This window comes from Sciurus carolinensis, chromosome 14, assembly GCF_902686445.1.
Source record: "Sciurus carolinensis chromosome 14, mSciCar1.2, whole genome shotgun sequence".
Lineage (NCBI taxonomy): Eukaryota > Metazoa > Chordata > Mammalia > Rodentia > Sciuridae > Sciurus > Sciurus carolinensis.
Genome location: NC_062226.1, coordinates 39,535,820 through 39,556,623, shown reverse-complemented (window position 1 = coordinate 39,556,623; position 20,804 = coordinate 39,535,820). Strand labels below are relative to the sequence as shown.

The 20,804-nt window shown below is 37.5% G+C and overlaps 1 protein-coding gene across 1 annotated transcript in view; it reads right to left on the bottom strand.

Annotated features, from left to right (window-relative positions):
- Rigi (RNA sensor RIG-I) overlaps nt 1-19,504 on the bottom strand; it is a 45,162-nt gene extending 25,658 nt beyond the window's left edge. The window contains exons 1-8 of the mRNA XM_047525631.1: nt 19,325-19,504; nt 15,376-15,510; nt 7,981-8,162; nt 6,925-7,072; nt 4,812-4,934; nt 3,169-3,276; nt 2,397-2,550; nt 1,657-1,915 (exon numbers count right to left, since the gene is read on the bottom strand). Of these exons, the coding sequence (XP_047381587.1) occupies nt 1,657-1,915; nt 2,397-2,550; nt 3,169-3,276; nt 4,812-4,934; nt 6,925-7,072; nt 7,981-8,162; nt 15,376-15,510; nt 19,325-19,430 (1,215 nt within the window). The 5' untranslated portion in view covers nt 19,431-19,504. The remainder of the gene's footprint in view (nt 1-1,656; nt 1,916-2,396; nt 2,551-3,168; nt 3,277-4,811; nt 4,935-6,924; nt 7,073-7,980; nt 8,163-15,375; nt 15,511-19,324) is intronic.
- Between the last annotated feature and the right edge of the window lie 1,300 nt (nt 19,505-20,804).

Below are 20,804 nucleotides of genomic sequence, written 5' to 3'. Positions count from 1 at the left end.
CAGACTGGTATACCATAAATTCATGGTTTCCAACTTCATCTGAGCCCCCCATGCAACCAAGAAATTTTTCAGTCTATCTTTCAGTTCTCCCTCAGATTTTAAATTCTCTCCACTCTCCCCAGTTCCCACTCCCATTCATATATTGATGATACTCAGCAAATGACCCATCTAATGCTCAAAAAAGAAGTTATTCGCCAGAAATTTCTTTTCCTTCTTGATCCATCTAATGACTACTCTCTGAATGGACCCTTCTCACATGACATCAACATGGCATTCTTTTTCTCCCACACTAATGCATCTACTTGCCCAGTAAATTCCACACCCTCTGGTGCCCCCTGGCACCTGGCTCTACCAGTGTTGCCCCCTCTTCCATTCTGCCTCACTCCCTGCTGTTCCCTACCTCACACTCTACACTCAGTATCACTGAAGAATTTCAAGATTCTGGAGCACACCAGGCTCTTTCAGAACTCTGCCTCTGGATACACAGAACACTCTTATGGGAAACCATCCAGTCATCTGCCTGGAAAACGCCCATGAGTTTCTGCCTAGCCTTTTTTTTTTTTTTTCCTTTGTACTGGGGATTAAACTCAGGAGCACTTTACCACTGAGCTACATCTTCAGTCCTTTTTATTTTTTATTTTGAGATGATCTTGCCAAGTTGCAGAAGTATCCTAGAACTTGCAATTCTCCTGCCACATCCTCCAAGTCCCGCCTAACCTAACTTCTATCAGGTCTCGCCTCACTTCCTAGTACACATAGGAGTACTTTCACTTATGTTCTGGCTGTACCTTGTACCTGTCTCCACAGCACACCAACATGATAAACTGTGACATAATTTTTACATATCTGGCTCCCCATGAAAACTCAGCTGTTTGAGGACAAAAACTATTTCTTTATATATTTGCTTCCCCAGTGCCTAGAACAATGCAAGGCACACGGAGGTGCATGATGCATATAGTCAGCCCTCCATGTCCACAGGGTCAACCAACCAGGGATCAAAGATATCCAAAAAAACCGCATAAGTACTGAATATGTACAAACTTTTTTCCCTGTCATTATTCCCCAAACAATACAACAACAATAGCATTTAAATTATATTAGGTATTATAAGTAATCTAAAGATGATTTAAAATACATATAAGGAGATATATGGAGGTTATATACACAAACTATGCCATTGCCTGTAAGAGACTTGAGCATCCTTGGATTTTGATATCCAGTGGGGCAGGGGTCCTGGAACCAATTCCCCTTGGATACTAAGAGACAACTATTTATGAAGTGAATAAATAAATGAATGAATCAAAATTGATCCATGAGTTGTACAGTATGAACTTTTGAACTGAGAGTTCCAAGAGATCTTTTGGATTTCTTATCACAAGAGTAAGTAAATGGGGCCAGGCATGGTGGCGCACACTTGTAATCCCAGCAGCTCAGGAGGCTAAGGTAGGAGAATCACGAGTTCAAAGCCAGCCTCAGCAACTTGGCAAGGCCCTAAGCAACTCAGTAAGACCCTGTCTCTAAATAAAATATAAAAAAGGGCTGGGGATGTGGCTCAGTGGTTAAGCACCCCTGAGCTCAATCCCCAGTACAAAAAGTTAAGTGAGGATTTAGGAAGATTATAGCTTTTCTGAGGAGTCCATCTAACTCTGAAGATACCTGAGGCAGTGGGTCTGAAGATCCCCCAAGTTTCTGATCTAGATAATTGAACATGATCATATTGTATGGGTGGTGTTTACTGGTATTGTGGCATTCATCAAATATCATCAAAGTAAAGACAGACAGAGATGGAATAGTTCCATTTTTGAGATTGTTCACAAGAATCTGAGGTGTTAAAATGATGATGTCATTGTTCTCAATAGTCTGTTCTACTGGGACATTTCCGGCTGTTGCTCCAGAAATGCCTGCAACACTGTACCTGGGAAGAGACAGAAATTCCTTGTTACCATCATTTGAATGAGGAAACACAAAGATGAAGCACTAGACCAGGAGAGTAACTGATGAAGTTCTCCCTAAGTCCAAAAAGAATATATCCTGACACACAGCAAGTGACTGACAAATGCAAACCAGTTATAACTGATAGTATATATTATCTTTTCGAGTCACTAAAGGAAAAAAAGCATACTTACAAGGGTAATGGCAAATAAATTATAAAATCATTAAAGAAATCAAAGATACCATTTAAATGTCAAATTTATCCATTAAGTCATTTACTTACTCTGTAAGAGGAAACCAGATTAGGATTTCCGGCATATCTAACAAAAGAGATTTGAATCACAGCTAGATTCTATACAAAGCTATTACAAATCTGAATCTATTATAAAATTTTTTACATTGTGGCTTTAAAAAAGCAAAACAGAAAACACATTAGCTGCATAAAGGTAGACTGTTATACCTACCCAAGCCTTTCAAAATGTCTTAAGAACACAGACTTCTGCTGTTCATACACAGGGACATGATTAGCAAAAAAGGCAACTTTCCCTTTTCGTCCTTGTGGAAAATTATTAAGATGATGTTCACAAATAAGAAGTGAAACTAAGGTTTTTCCACAACCTTTGAATAAACAAGGAAAAAGAAAACATGTAACATATTATATTAGATCTTTATATAGAAAGGTATTTCTTTTGGTTCTCCTAACACCATTGGGCTGCTAAGTAAATTGATCATTTAGATGAATCAACAACTGCAGAATTTAAGTTGTGACTAAAAAATAATCAATCTACCTAACAAGTAACCTATACTTCACCAGGACCAAAAGCATACTAAAAGAGGGCATTTTTCTTTCATTGTTCAAGTCCCTTAAAATATGTGAGGCTAAGCAGGATACAGTGGCACATTCCTGTAATCCCCGTGGCTTAGGAGGCTAAGGCAGGAGGATCACAAGTTCAAAGCCAGCCTCAGCAAAAGTAAGGCACTGAGCAACCTAGTGAGACCCTGTTTCTAAATAAAATACAAAACAGGGCCGGGGATGTGGTTCAGTGGTTGAGTGCCCCTGAGTTCAATCCCCAGTACCCTGTACCAAAGGAAAAAAAAAAGTGAGGCTACATTAATAGGATAGTTTTCCCAAAGACAAATAAAATAGGAAAAAAGCTGAATCTTCCTCATTGTCATAATATTCAATAAAAGGGGAAAAAAGGAGCAGAGAAATATAAGTAATGGGGATTGGCTTACCAGTAGGAGCACATATTATTGTATTTTTTCCTTCCTTAGCAGGCAAAGCAAGCTCTAGTTGGTAATTTCTTGGTTTCAATGGGCTGTACAAGTTAGTTTGAGACACTTCTATGATAACAAAAGAAAACAAAATTTACCAAATAGTTACAGCTCTGTGGAATCATAGAATTCGCTATAATCACATGGACATGAATCTGACTCTAGCAAGAAGGGCTTCTTTGAAAATCCTGTCTCAATCTCATTAGAATCTTGTCTCATTAGCCATTCCAGCTTCTCCACTAACTTGAAGTACAGAATTTTCTCTCAATGATAGTGTCAATGGCAAGAAGCGGGGGAAATATTGTAATGAATTCTTTCTCAAACAATTCAGAAGCCTAATAAAGAGAACGAAAGCAAGAATCACCTAATTCAGGACAAGACAGACAACTGCCAGTTATAGGCAATGCTTTGTGGAACAAAACAATGCCCTCCAAGATGGTTAAAAACCAAACTTAGGGCTGGGGAGATAGCTTAGTCGGTAGAGTGCTTGCCTTGTAAGCACAAGGCCCTGGGTTCGATCCCCAGCACCCAAAAAAAAAAAAAACCAAACTTAATATGGATTCTCAAAGCAATTTCTTCTTGAGGAGTAACCATGCTTGCAATTTTTCAGGCTCTCAAATGGCATTTTCTCTTGACTCAACCGGAAGAAATGATCAAAGATTTTATCTCAATACCAGGTAAGAATACGAAATGTTAAGAGCTAGGAAAGTCTTTGGTTTAAAGAGTCCAATTTATCCATTTTTTAGAAAGGGAGAATTTCTAAAAGGTTAAGAGAATTAACTTCACTTAAAAGACACATCAGGATCTCACATGTCAGAAATATTTAAATCAACTTAGTGTTATTGATTTTATACCAGAGTGTCAAAAGAACTTGTATCATTCAGTTGCACAAGTAATCTGAAAATTTTCTTTTCATGTTATCCCCAAAATCACATTTTTTCTAACACTACTCAATCCTAATTTCCTTCCAAGATACCCTTTTATAAACATCATTTTGTTCTGGCATGTTATGCAGTCTTCTGATCTCCTCCTAAAATGGTCACAAATATATGTTTCAAGAATATAAGGGGGCCTTGGGCCACAACCAGCTACTTAAACAGTGCCTGATGGATGAGAACAAGGAGCCCTCTGGAAGGACACGACCTCTCCAGGAAGTGGCAAAGGGCACAGGCTGGACCTCCGTCAGGCAATGCGTGCAGTGCACACACCTCATAACTGGCACGGCAGTCCTGGGATCTTAGAAGGAAATTGAACAAGTGGCTAACAAACAAGTATTTTTTCAGAAAGTAAGACTGCTATTGGATTTCTCAGCACTGAGATTCTGGGAGGACTCTGCATTTTCAATGTAGCCACACACAATAATTTCTTGGTGATAAAATGAATGAAAAAAAAAAAAGATAAGCTAAAAGCAGAAGCAACAGTCATGGAAAAAGCAAATGACAATTTTAACTATAAAATATCTATTTTAACTTAAATTCTCTTTTCTTTCTTAATTTTCCTTAAAAACCTTCTCACAAGGCTGTGACTTCGAGCAGTGCAAAATATGTCCCCACATAAAATGCCTGAAGAACCCATTGTGAAAAAGAACCAGCAATGCTGGGTACCTGAGGGTGCACAGAAATTCTGACTAAGATTCTGGTATTCTGGATCTTCCTGGCAGAAAATGTGTATTTCAGAAGTTTCCATTCCATCATTCTCAAGATCTTCAGTTTCAATATCTTTTTCACCTTTATGAATAGACGAAAGAAGAGCTTAGAATCTTAATCTGATTATAGTTTTGTGAAGACCTCACAAGTTATAACACTAAAATTTTAAACTTCCACTAAGATTTCTCACAACCACACCCCTTCACTTCTCGAAACAATTAAGAGGATCATTTTGAGTGTGAAGTCTCAATTTGGTGCTTGAACTCCAAAGTCATTTAGAACTAATTACTCAAAGTGTAAAACATGGAACCAGTAACTTTGGAAGCTTGTTAGAAATGCAAATCTTGAGCCCTTACTGAACTGGGATCTACATTTTAACAAGGCCTCCAAGGAATTCCTATTTATGCTAAAGAAGAGAAAGCTTCTTAGCAGACATTCATATCTTCCATCTCTGACTAATCCCTGATCCAGGAAATCAGATGTGTATTTATACAGATTCCAGAACAACTTTTAATTTAAAGAAGTGAAGCCAAGACTAGACACTCAGAAGTTTACCAAACTCAACCTGTAAGGCAAGGCTCTGAGATGTCAGTCTCAAGAAGCCAAATGATGGCTCAACCACTTGACCCAGTTATCCCAATCCTTGGCCTATATCCAAAGGACTTAAAATCAGCATATTACAGTGACACAGCCACATCAATGTTTATAGCAGCTCAATTTACAATAGCTAGATTGTGGAACCAACTTAGATGCCCTTCAAAAGATGAATGGATAAAGAAATTGTGGTACATATACACAATGGAATATTATTCAGCTATAAAGAAGAACAAAATTATGGCATTTGCAGGTAAATGGATGGAGTGAGAGGATATGATGCTAAGTGAAATAAGCCAATCCCCAAAACCAAAGGCCAAATGATTTCTTGATAAGTGGATGATGATACATAACAGTGGGGGGAGGGGGTAAGGGAAGAATAGAGGAAGGATGGATTGTGTAGAAGGAAATGAGGGGTGGGGAGGGGGACAGGGAGGAAGGAAAGATAACAGAATGAGACAAACATCATGATCCTGTGCACATGTATGATTACACAAAAGGTGTGACTCTCCTTCGTATACAGAGAAATGAAAGTTGTACCCCACTGGTGTAAAATGAATCAAAAACTAGTATAAAAATTTTAAAAAATAAATAAAGTAGATCTAAATTTTAAAAAAACATACTATTTAACTGATAGATATTGTGAAGTACATAACAACCTACATGACTTTTACAGAACAGCTGTTAGAACTTTTAAAGGAACATCTGATTCATTCATTGCTGGGTTCATTAGATTTCATGGTAGCTATTATTTAACTTCATTATTATACAACTACTAAAGGAATGGGCAGCCAGACTTAAAGGGGTTTATATTATTTATACTAAAATTATACATTCCAGTTGCTATGAAACCTTGTACCAGTTACATATCTCTTTTCAGACTTTGTTAACTTATCTATAACAGTGAAAGTGATTAATGTTATTCTATGAAAATATAATAAATTATACATACATGTATATTAAAAAAAAAACAACAAAAGATGGCTCAGACAATCGGCAGATTCTGCTTCCTTCACAGGTTCTGTTCAGACGGCTGCCAGGTGAGAGAACCAGGCAGTGTCATCGTGAGCCTACTCTGAAAAGAGGTAAGTCCTGAGTTTGAACCTTCAACTCTAGAGAACTCAAGCTGTTTCTCTGATAACCTAAACTCAAACTGGAAGCTCAGAGTCTGCCTGCACCAAATTCTGTGGACCTGATGGGCTAATTCTGGATGACAGCAGTTTGTTCTGTTCCATTTTTAGGAGTTATATACAATCAAACCAAATCCAAAGGCAAGTAGCTACCTCCCTCCCAGAACTCAGCATCATGCTGGCCTCTCAGTAGAGATGTAGCCTTGGGTATCTGAAGGGAAAAGTGCCTGAAAGAATAGGTAAAAACTGGTAGGAATAAGGGAAGTCCCAAGTTGAACCATGAGGGGGCACAAGACATTTCTGAACCGTTTCCTTTCTCCTTTCAGAGTTTTTCTTGGATGCCCTACCTTTCTCTACCGACCACATTTCACTGAGGTTGTTCTGCTCTTTCTCCAAAGCAAGTTTCAAAGTCTTGGGCCAGTTCTCCTTGTCCGATCTGAGAAGGCATTCCACCAGTTTCTCTGCACCTGCTATCATCCCCCTGTTGAAACAAATCTAAGCAAGGAAAATACAGTTTATTGATTTTTCAAAAAAAAAGGCTTTTTCCTTTTTTGATTTTTCAAGTATTATCTGATTTTAAAATCATTGTAAATTGAGGACCAATGGGTGTTGTTATCTCCATTTTCATTCCATTCAACACTGACTCTTAAGATATTCTTTCCTTCATCCTTGTCCTTTAAACATGATATCATTGAGTCAAGCCAAGATTTCCCATCTCCTCTGAGTTCTTATTGATTCTCATCAGCAACATTAGGAAAAACATGAATTCATATTACAGTCACAATATAGACAGATTGACATAGATATTAAGATTATAAGATTAACAAGTGATTTTCTTCAGGGTAGAGGGATTTACCTGATTTTTATTACTAATCATAATAACTAAAATTAATTGTGCATATGTCAGGTTTCTATCAACACTTTACATATACTATCTCATTTAACCATTATAAAAATACCATATTATTAAGGTACTATAATTATTTCCACTTTTTGTGTGAAGACACAGATGTTTACACAAGCTAACTAAATTGCCCAGGATCATACTTCTAGTACATAGTTGAGTTAGAATTTTAATAAAATTTATCTATGTCCAGAGGCTAAAAATTCTTAACTCCTAGTCTATAGCTTTTTTTCATTTGCTGAACAGTTCAGTTTTATTTCAATTTGCATAAAACATTATTCAGAAACATAATGAGGTGATCTAATTGAAAATAGGTCAAACTTAAAAACTTTGACATAAAAACTACTCAATTCACATTAAAAGTACTACTGTAGGTAATTATGCCTTAGATATGAGGATTTTTTTAAGTTTCAGTTATCTTTCCTAGGTTTAAAACAGAATAGAAAAGATACATCCCATAGTCTATTTCCTCCAAATCTAGTATTTAATGTTAACTTACCTGTCTAATTTCTTCACATTCCTGACTAATTAAACATTCAGATAGTTCAGGAAGGATTTCTAAAGGAATAATTCTGGCTTTAAATTCTGGTTGTAAACGTCTTAAAAGTGTCCTGTATACTTCTAACTTTTCAATCTTTTGGAAATCCCAACTTTCAATGGCCTCGTAAAGTCCAGAATAACCTGCAAAAAAAGAAAATGAGGACTTTCATGAGACCAACAAGAAATACTTTGACATTAGTATCTTAGGAAGCATTTGAGTTAGAGTGACAGAATTCAAGAACCTCCAAGGGTCACCTCAGTTTTTAATGATTTTTCAAAAAGAAAACAATACAGATCTTAGCCCCCAAGTAAGTTTAGGGCTTCTAACAATTTTTATTATCTTTTAGGAGAAAATAGTAAAGTAAGGACAAATATGAAGACATATTTGGCCTCAGTATAACGTCTTCCAAAATGCTCCAAGGACTTCACCTTCAACCCCTGATTTACTTGCCTTTAAAGAAATCAAATTCACCATGTTTATCTTCTCAGTGGAAAGCAGTAAAGAAGGTAAAAAAGAAATATAAATCTTAATTCCTGCTCCCAAGAAACTCTGCTTCTATGTTATTTCAAAAAAAGAATATTAAGTAAATGGGGAATTGGGGGAGGAAAAAATACTTTCCAATTAAAATAATCCAAGAATGCATACCTTTTAGGTTCTCTAACAGAATCACCAAGCCTGTCTGACTTTAAAGCCCATGCTTATTTTATTAGCCTGGGAAGACAGTAAGTTTTATTCCTACACACTCAAGTAATTAAAGCAATCAAAGCTCCTACATGCAGAACTGACTCAGATATGGGGAAACCCTTGGATTCTGTTAAGGGAATCTCAGTTTGATATCTGTCCTGAAAATACCCTGAGTATAGATATGAAACAAAACAAAAAAGATACAAGAAATATGTTGGAAATCACAGTCTGCAAAAGGTGCCACTAATGATCATATGCATGCACATCAATGGTATTATTTATTTTCAGAAAACTTCAACTGTGATCTTTTCTCATGCTCTCTCTCTCCCCATCACTTTCTTTCTCTCTCCTCCTGGCTTTTCACACCCTCTCTTGCATACACCCTTTCTCTTTTCCTCTCATTTTCTTTCTTACCCTGCAGGGAGACACTCTGTTTGCTTAATAAACCCTCTTATGTCAATTCTCGTGTCCGGCGTGGTATTCAGGGTTTTCTTACATTGGTGCCATGACTCAGATGGCTCTTCCATGGTTCATCCATGTTGTAGCACATGACAATTTCCCTTTTTTTTGGACTGAGGATTGAACCCAGGGGTACTTTACCACTGAGCTACATCCCCAGCCCTTTTTATTTTGAGATAAGGTCTCATTAAGTTGCTTAGGGCCTCGCTAATTTGCTGAGGCTGGCCTTGAACTTGTGATACTCTTCCCTCAGTCTCTCAAGTTGCTAAGGATTACAGGCATGCACCACAGGGCCCAGCTCCTTCTTTCTTAGTTGGATAACATTGTATGTATGAACATACCATTTTTTTGTGTGTACTAGCCCCTCAGCACATGCTAGGCCAAGTGTTCTACCACTGAGCTACATCCCTGGTCCAATTCTACATTTTTATCCATTCATCTGATGATGGACATTTGGTTGGCTTCCATGTCTTACCTACTATGAATAATGCTGCTATGAACTTGGGAGTACAAATATCTCAATATCCCACTTTTGATTCTTTGAGAAATATACCAAAACTGATATTGCTGGGTCATATGATCATATGATGATTCTGAGTTTTCTAAGGAATCTCCATACTGTTTTCCATAAGTTAACCCATTTTACAACCCTACCAATAGTGCATAAGAGTTCATTTCTCCATATCCTCATCAGCATTGGTTACTTTGAATTTCTGATAGAAGTCATCATGATGAGTGTGAGTTCATAACTCATTGCAGTTTTAATTTTCATTTGATGATTAGTGATATTGAGCATCTTTTCATGTTTGTTGAGCAACTTCACATCATATATGGAAAAACAGTAGTCCTTGGCCTATTTCGTAATCATGTCATTGGATTTTGTTGTTGTTGAATTATAGTTTTTTATATATTCTGGGTATTAATCCCTTACCAGATATTGATTTGTAAACATTTTCTCCATCTCACAGGTTCACTTTCCACTCTGTTGTCTTTTGAAGCACAAAAGCTTTTAAGATTTGATGCAGCCTCATTTGTCTATTTTTTGCTTTTGTTACACATGCTTTTTATTATTCTTTTTAATATTATGGAATATATAAAATTAAAAAATTTAAGAAATTGCCAAATAATTGTCATTTCATTCTTAACTTTTTAAAACTACATCTGTAATATTCAATTAAATAATCAGAAATTACAACATGAGGCATATAGGTTGAGAATTTTAAAATCTTCTTTTAAACTCCTTCTTTCTCCAACCTCATAGAGATAATGATCATTAACAGTTTAGTTTCCTTTCACATTATTTCAATGAAGTTACATCAAACAACCAATACCTAATCTGGGTTCATCCTTTTTTACAAAATGGAATTGCATCATGCCCATTATTCTGCAACTTGATGCCTTTATATGATACTATATTCCTAATATAGTATTATTGAATGGGCATGTGGATCCCTCTCATCCTTTACTATTATCCCACAGTAAAGATATAACATGTTAAAGGGATGGGTATTTATTTTCTCTTTTCCTTATTTTCTTTATCAAGTTGATGTCATATCCAAGAAATCATTGCCAAGGTCAATGTCATGATGTTTTCCCCTAGGAGTTTTAAGTCTTTAACCCACATTGAATTAATTTTTGTATTCAGTGTGTGACAGCTAATTTTGTGAGAACTCATTGGACTAAGGGATGACCAACTACCTGGTTAAATATCTCTGGGTTTGTCTGTGAAGGTATTTCCAGAAGAGACCAGAATTTGAATCAGTGGACTGGGTAAATGTTGTAAAATGTAGGCAGGTGGCATTCAATCCATTGTCAAGGACACAAATAAAATAAAAAGGCAGAGGAAGGGCACATTCTCTCTCTTCTTGAGCTCAGACATCCATTTTCCTGTCCTGCAATGGCAGTGTTCCCAGTTCTTTGGCCTTACAACTTCAGCACTTATGCTAGCAGCCCTCTGGAACTCAGGTTTTCAGACTCAGGCTGAATTATACCACTGATTTTCCTGTCTTACAGACAGCAGATCATGGGACTTCTCAGCCTCCATAATTGTGTGAGCTGACTCTCACCTATACATATGTATATGTACATATATACACATATAAATAACATCTGTGTATACAGATGCATCCCATTATACAGACACACACACACACTATTGATTCTGTTTCTCTGGATAACACTGAACTAACACATGGTGTAAGTGTCCAACTTCATTCTTTTCCATGGGTATCAACTTTTCCAACACCATATGTGGAAGAGACTGTTCTTTCTCCATTGAGTAGTATTGGTATCCTTGTTGAAGAACATTTGACCATTATACTCAAGAGTTTATTTCTAGGCTATTACTCAAGAGTTTAAGACAGTTCCACACCGTTTTGATTGCTGTAGTTTTGCAATATGTTTCAAAAATCAGGACATACAAGTCTTCTGAGTTTGTTCTTCTTTTTCACAATTTTGATTATTTGGGGGTGTCTTGAGATTCCATGAATTTTAGAAAATATTTTCCTATTTCTGCAAAAAACTGCCATTAGAATTCTGAAAGAGTTGTACTCAATTGGTAGATTACTTTTGGATAGTAGCAACATCTTAAAATTAAGATCATCTTCTAATTCATGAACATGGGCCATCTTTCAATTTATTGGTATCTTCTTTCATTTTTTTCAGCAATTTTAGAGTTTTTGGGGTATGAATCTTTCACCCACTTGGTTAGGTTTATTCCTGAGCATTTTATTCTTTTTGGTGCTATTAAAAGTGGAATTATTTCCTTACAATTTTTTGGGTTATTATATACTATATGGACAAGCAACTGATTTAGGGATGTTGATATTGTATCCTGAAACTTCTCTGAATTTATTAGCTCTAGCAGTTCTTTTAAAATTGTTACAGATTTCTGCATAGACCATCTCATCTGTAAACAGAGATATCTTATTTCTTCCTGTCTGATTTTACTTTTATTTCTTTTCCTTGCCAAATTGTTCTCAGATTTTTATTACTAAATCCCATTTTATATTTAAAGTAGAATTTAAAAGTACCATTTTTACTTAATATATTAATAAGGGTTATAGTAACTCATAATACCCAGATTAGGTATATCCCCAAAATGGAGACACAGTGGTTTCTCTGAAGAGAGTTATATAAGAGGTAGGGGGGGAAGTAAACAGAAGGAGGCTTACTTTACTCTTCTGTATCATTTAAATTGTTTAGAGTAAATAAGCATTACATTACAGTAACAAATTTAGAGGAATTTTAAGATAGGGAAATTAAAGAAAATAAGTCAACACTTTTAATACTACAAACAGCAGAAAAACAAATTTCAGTTCATAATATTGGAACCAAGATTTAAACATTTTCACCTAAAATTTTCTGAAAAATGAAATCACATTACTTTTCATAAAACAACTGTCATTATATTAACTATGTGCAGGCCTCTTGAGGAGGTCTGATACCTCAGGAAGGACAGTGTGTGTTTTGCTTTTAACATTAGGCTAATTTAACATACTGGTGTTGCAATATGAGGACACAGGTAATGGCAGACACCTCAACATCAGAAATTTTTTTCCTGTAGTAATGACATATTTTCCTTAATTTGCCCATTTTTAGATCATTCTACTACAATGCAAATTATAATAGTTATGATAACAACTATATTTTGTTTAGTACCTCTTTGTATGTACTGTGCTTGGTTCTTCATATATGTGTCTCTTACTCATTCTTTCCAAGTTTCATTCTTGAAATAAAATTACCCTTTGACTTCTTTGACAATTAGTAAACTGGAGAATGAGAAAGGCAAACTAACTTGGCTAAAATCCCTTAAACAGTAAGTGGCTCGTTTGATGTTGAATTCCAATGCATACTCTCACTTTCCAATAGCTCAGTGCAGCAAATTACCCCCAACAGAAAAGATATCAGTAGCCCTATGCTCTAACTCTAGCAAAAATGCTAATTATCTGTGTGACCCTGCACAAACCACCCCTCTAGGGCTTAGTTTCCTCATGTATAGGAGAGAGGTTGGGCCACATGATTTCTAAGATGTCTTTCATCTCTAGATGAGACTGACTTTATATGCTGTGGACGACAGAGACCAAGGAACATATCATAGCTCTGAAAAAAGAAATTTAAAAACTACACAGTAGTTGATAACATAACAATGTTTGTATCACATAAAGAGCACAACAAATTGTACACATGAACCCACTACTTAAGAAAAAGAATATCCCAACATTTGTGTATGCCTTCTCTTCCCCAGCTTGCTATTCCCCTGCCAAAGATACAACTAGTATGTATTTGATATATCACTCCTATTTGTTTGTTTGGGAATGGTTGCATGACATATGTTTGCTTCCCTAAATAATGTATGTTTAGTTTAACTTGTTTGGGACTTCATAAATATCATATCCTATGACATTTAAGTTTCTCTGACTTTTAAAAAAATTTAATATTGTATTTCTAAGATTCTATAGGTGTGTTCATACATTTTCATTGTAGGATTATGGACTACTGTGTGAACATTATAAAACTTGTTTTTCCCATTCCTTTCTGCAAGGATGTTGGGGTTGTTTCCAGTTTTGTTTGCTTGCTGTTGTTATTACAAACACTTATACTATAAACATTATGGTGTGCATATTCTGAAATGTGTATTTTTCTAGGGCACGAACTCAAGAATGAAACTTGGAAAGAAGGCTACATGACAGTTGAATTCTACCACATGATGTTGAATTGTTTTTCAAAATAGTTTATCTGTTTATGTTTTATGTAGCAATATTTAAGATTTTTCATTATTAAATATCCTCTTCAAACCATCACACTGTTGGACTTAAGTTTGCTATCTAGTAATTAAAAGTGCTCTCTCAGTGTGTTCCTAATTTATAGTTTCCTAATTGCTAAAGGGGCTGAGAATCTTTTCATTTATTTATACACCTTTCAAACATCCTACTTTTGAAATGTCTGTCCATATCTTTTGGTCAGTGGGTATTTTCTTTCTTCTCCTGATTGAGCTTAAAATGTTTTTTAAAGTATTTTTTGTGATTGTATAGTTTGCAATCATCCTCTCCTACTTTGTGACTTATTTTTTTACTTTCTTTATAGTGATTTATGATAACATTAAATTAAGAACATAAGTTTATCAAATTTATCAAGCTTTCTTTTATGGTTAATGCTTTAATTTCTTGTTTCATAAATCTGGCCATGCCCCCATGTCATAAAAATATCCTGTTATTTTCTAAAATGGCTTAAAAATTTGCTGTTATAATTAAGTCTTTACATTCTTTTGAATTCATAAGTAAGGAATACAAATTTATTTTTAACCACATGGATCTAAGAGAGGGTTTATTTGGTTTTTAACATTATCTTAATTATAATGGTTAGCTGCTATTTATTGAATAGTTCTACATTTCCCAGTGATCCTCTGTTCCCTGTGATCTTTAATATATCAGATGTATGGGTCTAATTGGAGATTCTGTAGTTTGTTGTTTTTGAGATGGTGGTCTCGCCATGTTGCCCAGGCTGGTCTTGAACTCATGCATTCAAGTGATCCTATTGAGTAGTTGGGAATATGGGAGCATGCCACCACGCCCCCAGCTTTTTAATAAATCTTAGCACCCAGAAGGGAAAGCCCTAATTTACCTAATTCTTATTCAGAGGTGCCTTAACTATTCTGAGATCATTATTCTTCCATACACATCTTAAAATCAGTTTGCTAAGCCCATTGAAAAGGCATACAAGATTTTTATCAGAATTGCATTAAATATACAGATCAATGTACAGTGAACTGGCATTATAATGGTATCAACTCTTACTTTCCATGTGCAGGGCTGTACCTCTCTACTTAGGATGTCTTCAGTGTTTCTCACTAACATTTCATCATTTTATCCATCCAGACTTTACAAATATTTTATTAGCTTTATTCCCAAATGCATCATATTTTTGGTAATATTATAAATGACATTTCATTTTGAATTACATATTCTGTTTGCTTCCACTAGGTAGAAATGCAACTAGTTTTGTATACTGATCTTACCTCCAATGATCTTTCTAACCTCTTACATTAGTTATAGTAATCTCTGTAGATTCCTTTGGATGTTTCAGGTAGTCAACTGTGTTATGTGCCTGAAAATAGTGTTTTGAATACCTCAAAATGAACAGCTCTTCACTTTTACAGCATTCTGACAAAACAAAGGAATAAATTCTGATTTACAAGAAGAACAAACTCACCTGCTTGGTTTAAGGCATCCAAAAAGCCACGGAACCAGCCTTCCTCCTGGAGCTCCAATAGGAACTCTAGGAAAAGTGAGGCAGCCTCCATCGGGCCCCTGTTGTTTTTCTCAGCCTGAATATGCTGCATCTTATCTACAAACAGAAGCAAGAATGACTCATCCAACTGCAGAACTACTCCTCACTGGAAGAAAAGCCAGAAGAGGGCTGCCAGAGCTTCCTGAAAGGGGCAGGGGCTCTAACAAGTAACACCATCGGCAAGAACTTTAGGAGAGCAGATTCTCTGCCCAGGCTGACTATGCCCATCTGTCCAACCCACTCTTCCCATCTTCCATGGAAACTTGTTTGGTCTGGAAGTCTGAGAACACACTCAGAAAAGGGAGTTTCCTGAAGACATTTGAAAAACTTCCCCACTACAAGTGCTGTGTTAGATGGAAGAACAAAGACTTTCTCTTTTTTCAAAAGGCTGAAACAACCACTGGACTAAAGGAATGTGAGTGCAGGACTGTTCAAGGGCATCAGTAACAGTTATGGTAGTCTCCGCAAGCAGTTCAAAATGAACAGGGATACCCTCATGGCCCTTTAGGTTTTTGCTAGGAGGGTTGCAAATACAACAGAAAAAAAAAGGAACTAAAAAGAAACAGGTCTGCTGGCCGCAATCTCCTAAGCTGCTGGTGTTCATTCTAACTTTGCACTCTAACTCCATACCTAGGGAGTAGTGACTAAATCACCACCTTAGTATGACCTCATATTCAGTAAGTTTCCATTTTTTCTATAGTTGCTGGAATGCAGATTCCAAGGGAGTGAACAAGTTGTCTGGCTGGTGAACCACTCTGTTCTTAGAGATTAGAAGAGGACCTGGCACATAATAAACACTCATTAAAGGCAAATTGAAAGAACAGAGGAAAGAGTGCCTTATATCCTAGTGATATAAAGGGATCTGTCTTGGTAACCCAACAGTAAAATTAACTGTTTTAAGTGTAAAATTCAATAGTTTTTAGGAGTTACAAACCCATTACCACTATCTAATTTTAGTACATTTTCGTTGATATAAAAAGAAATCCTTTAGCTATTAACAGTCACTCTGCACTCCCCTTTCTGTTTTAACCTCAGGTAATAACTAATCAACTGGGTTCTCCATGGGTTTGCCTATTCCAAACATTTCATGTGAGTGGAATCACAGGACGTGTGAGATCTGTGACTGGCTTCTTTCACTTAGCATAATGTCTTCAAGGGTCATCCAGGTAGCATGCATTATTCTTTCCTTTATTGCCCTGCTTATCCACTCCTCAGTTGACATGCATTTGGTCATAGCCACATTTTGGCCATTATGAATAGAAAGGCTATGAACATTCAGGCACAATTTTTAGTGTAGACATATAAATTCATTTTTCTTAGGTATACATAGAGGTGTGAGATTCTCAGGTCATATGGTAACTCCATTTTTAACATTGTAAGGGACTACAGACTGTTTCCAAAGGAAGCAAGTTAGGAAGATTCCAATTTCCACATATCCTTGTCAATATTTCTTACTGTCTTTTTCATTTAGCCATCTATATTAGTTTCCTGTGACTGCAGTAATAAATTACCATAAGCCAGTAGCTTAAGATAGAAATTTATTCTCTCATAGTTCTAAAGTTCTGAAATCAAAGTGTCAGCAAGGCTACATTTCTACCAAAGACTCTAAGGGGAGAATGCAGTTCCTGCTCCTTCCAGCTTCTGCTGGCCCATCACCACCAGAAGATCCAGCTTCTTGTGAGCTCACTTCCCCCAATCTCTGCCACTGTCTTCACTTTGCCTTCTCCTCTCCCTGGTTGTGGCCACATCACTCCACCATCTACCTCGTCTTTACATGGCATTTTGTCTCTGTGTCTGGCTGACTTCTTGGTTTTGTTGTTGTTGTTGTTGTTGTTTTTTTGCGGTATAGGGATCCAACCCAGGGCCTTGTGCACTCTACCGACCGAGCTATCTCCCCAGGCCCTGGCTGACTTCTTATGGGAACACCAGTCACATAGGATTAAGGGTCCATCCCTTAATGCAGTACAACTCATCTTAACTAATTATCTCTACAGACATCTTTATAGACCAAATAAGATCACATTTTTAGGTATTGGGAATTAGGACTTCAACATTATTTTGAGCAACACAGCTCAACTCTGAGCGGTGACCCACCTCATCACTTACCCCTGGGTCTACAACCCTTCCCTTCATTCCATTTAGTCTTCTCTGTTCTCTTAACAGGCCTGCCTGACTCCAGTTGGCCACTCCCCTGTCTTGGAATTTCTGCATCTGCTGTTGGCTCTCTCCTACTCTTGTATCTATCCAATCCACTCTTCAAACTACAGCCAGTCATTTTTCTATGACGTAAATTCAGTTACAACCACTGTAGTGGTTTCTGAATTCCTAGAACACACTTGTTTATCTTTCACCTTGGAAATTTGCACACAAGAAGCTCTGCCTGCAACTACTTGTCTCCTTCCAGTTAATACTCACTTCTACCTTTGACCTCAGTTCAAATGGTACTATCTGGCAAGTTTTGCCTTTCCTCTCCAGACTAGGTATGTATCATGGCTGTGTGCTGCTACAGCACCGTATGGTTTTCCATCAAGGTACTTACTGTGCTTTATTTTAATATTTAGTTAGTTATCTGCCTTTACATATACATTCTAATTTGTTAGGGCAGGTACCATTTCTACTGAGCTCACCACTGATTGCTCAATGTGACATTTCCTATTGATATGTTTAGTAGATTACTTCCAACCCTAACATAATCCATACATAGTTTGCTTATTCAATCAATGTTCGTTCAATCAATAACATAAGCACACAAAAGAATAGGATTCACACCAGTTTGTTAATGTCCCATCCAAGGATTCTTAAAAGAGATGTCTTCACGTACTTATATTTTTCAGAGGCCCAACCTACTCTGGTCACTGGGATGCCATTTTATTACTTCTCTTCAAGTACAACCAGTAAGTGGAGGTCCACTCTTTTTGGTAGTATTCTTTCACTTCTCCCTCCACAACTGTGGTTTGGTTTTGCAGAGCAATTAAGGGCTGGTGTTATCTGCCTTGTCCTAACGCAATTTCAAAAACTCCCTCACACTGAGTTACTTGGAGACTGAAAAGAAGCTGCCAGAGTCCCCTCTTACAAGCATCACCTCCCTTTTTCCCCTTGGGGGAAGCCTGGGCTCATTCCTCTCCAACAGAAAGCAATGCACTTTAATTTACAAAGTGGCTATTTTCCATGATCGGGTGTCTCAAAATCTGGATGGAGGACTCGGGTTTCAGTGGTGGTTCAGTGGTAGAGTGCTTGCCTAGCACATATAAGGCACTGAGTTTGAGTCTCAGCACTATATATAAATAAACCTATTGTGTCTAACTACAACTAAAAATCAAATAAAAAAGTCTAGATGGAAATACCTGTACTTCATCCTAAGGTATTCAGTCTTGGAGAAGTCCTGTTCCTCTCAAGCTTCCTGTCATCTGGAAGAGTTAAGACCTGGCAAAGTTACCAACTTCTTTGAACTTGGACAGCATTTTGTACCATGCTGTTTTAATCATGTGTGTATATCTGACCTCACCCTTCGTGCCACCCCTGTCTCAAAAGCTTGGAGTGTTAAGTATGCTAAAGAGGAGCCTGGACCTTATTTCTCAGTCTCTGATGCCTGCACGGTACCGGGTACACAGTGGCCTAGATTATCAGCAGAAATAAATGAGACCGACGATTTCTTTCCCCAGCTTTGAACCTAATTCGATTTGCACCACCAAACAAGTTATTCCACCTCGCAGGAACCCAAGTTTCCCCAACTAGGCCTCCAAGGGCTCTTCAGACTCCGGTGATGTCCTGTCTAAAACGCTGTGGGGCTCTGGCCACAAACCCACTGTTCCTAGAAGTCAGCGTACCGACTTAAAAGTAATAAGGCAAGGGGGTTTCGGGGACCACTCACCCTCCCTAAACCAGGGGGCCATGTAGCCGAGAATGTAGGTAGGATCCAGAATCTTCCTGACATAGTCTCGGAAGACGAGCAGATTGCGCCGCTGCTCGGCTGTCATGCTGGCCTCCGCTCCCCGCGCTGCGCCGCCCGGCCGAGCGCCGGCTGCCTTTAAAGCTGCGTGGGCGCAGGAGCCACCGGGAGGGGAGGGATCTTCCCAGAAATCGGTCCGAGCTGAGAGGCGGAGCGCCGGGGGACCGAATTCCGAGTGGGAAACCGAAACTGCAACTAGCGGCCGCGGGGAACTTCCCAGCTCCGCGCAGCTCGGTTTCGTTCCCTGACATCCCGAGGGGGCCGGCTGACCCCGAGGCCCCGAAGAGCACCCCGGGGAATTGCTTTTATTTTTACTTATTTTTTGTTTCGCTTTTATAATAAGTTTACATACAGTGAAACGTGCACAATGTAAGAGTGCCCTACGATGGATTTTCGAAGACTACACTGGCTTTAGCGCTTCTCCCACATCAGCTGGGTCCTATGGTGAACAGTGTTGTTTTAAGGGGAAGCTGCCACCTGTTCACCAAAACGCACACGTCAGGTTGCATCCCCGCCCAGGGAAGAGAGCTCCCACACACAAGTCCAGGACACGCCTTGGTTTCTTTTTTTAACTTCCTCGCGGGTCCATGTGAAATGATTTATTAATGCGGTTTTGATTTCCCTTATAATGATACTGAACATATTTGCTTGTGCTCATTGGCCATTCGTGTAATTTCCTTTGAAAATCATCTGTCCCTATCTTTTGCTTGGTTTTGGAGGTTTTTGTTGTTGTTTTAACAGACTTACAGGAGTGAGTTACTCTGAATACAAAGTCGTCAAATAATATGTATTCAAAATATCTCCTCCCAGACTCTGGCTTGCCATTTCATTTTCTTAAAGGCGTCTTTTGAAGAGCAGAAGTTTATATTGGCAAAATCTACTTTATCAGCGTTTTCTCCTGTCTACTGCTTTTTGTGAACTTTAATTACCCTTTAATAAATCTTTGCCTTCCTGGAGGTCAATAAGATATTCCATGTTTTCTTTTGGAGTCTTTAGAGTTTTAACTTTTACTTTAGGTCTATGATTATTTGAAATTAATTTTGTTGGAGTGTGTCATAGAAGTCCAAATTCATCTTTTTCCATACTTCTGGAAACTTTGATATGTTATATGTGTGTGTATATATATCAGCACCATTTGTTGAAAACTTTTCCTTGTTCTGTTGAACACATAATTGTATTGGTGTAGGTCTAGTTTTGACTCTCTTCTATTCTATTTCCTGATATTTTCTGATATTTGTAACAATACCACTCCTTGTCTTGGTACTGTAGATTTCAAGTAAGTCTTGAAATTCTCCAAATTTGTTCCTCGTTGTAAAGATTGTATTGGCTATTCCAGATTCTCTACATTTCCATATGAAACTTGTCATTCCAAACAAACACCCTACACTGGGTTGTTATTTTA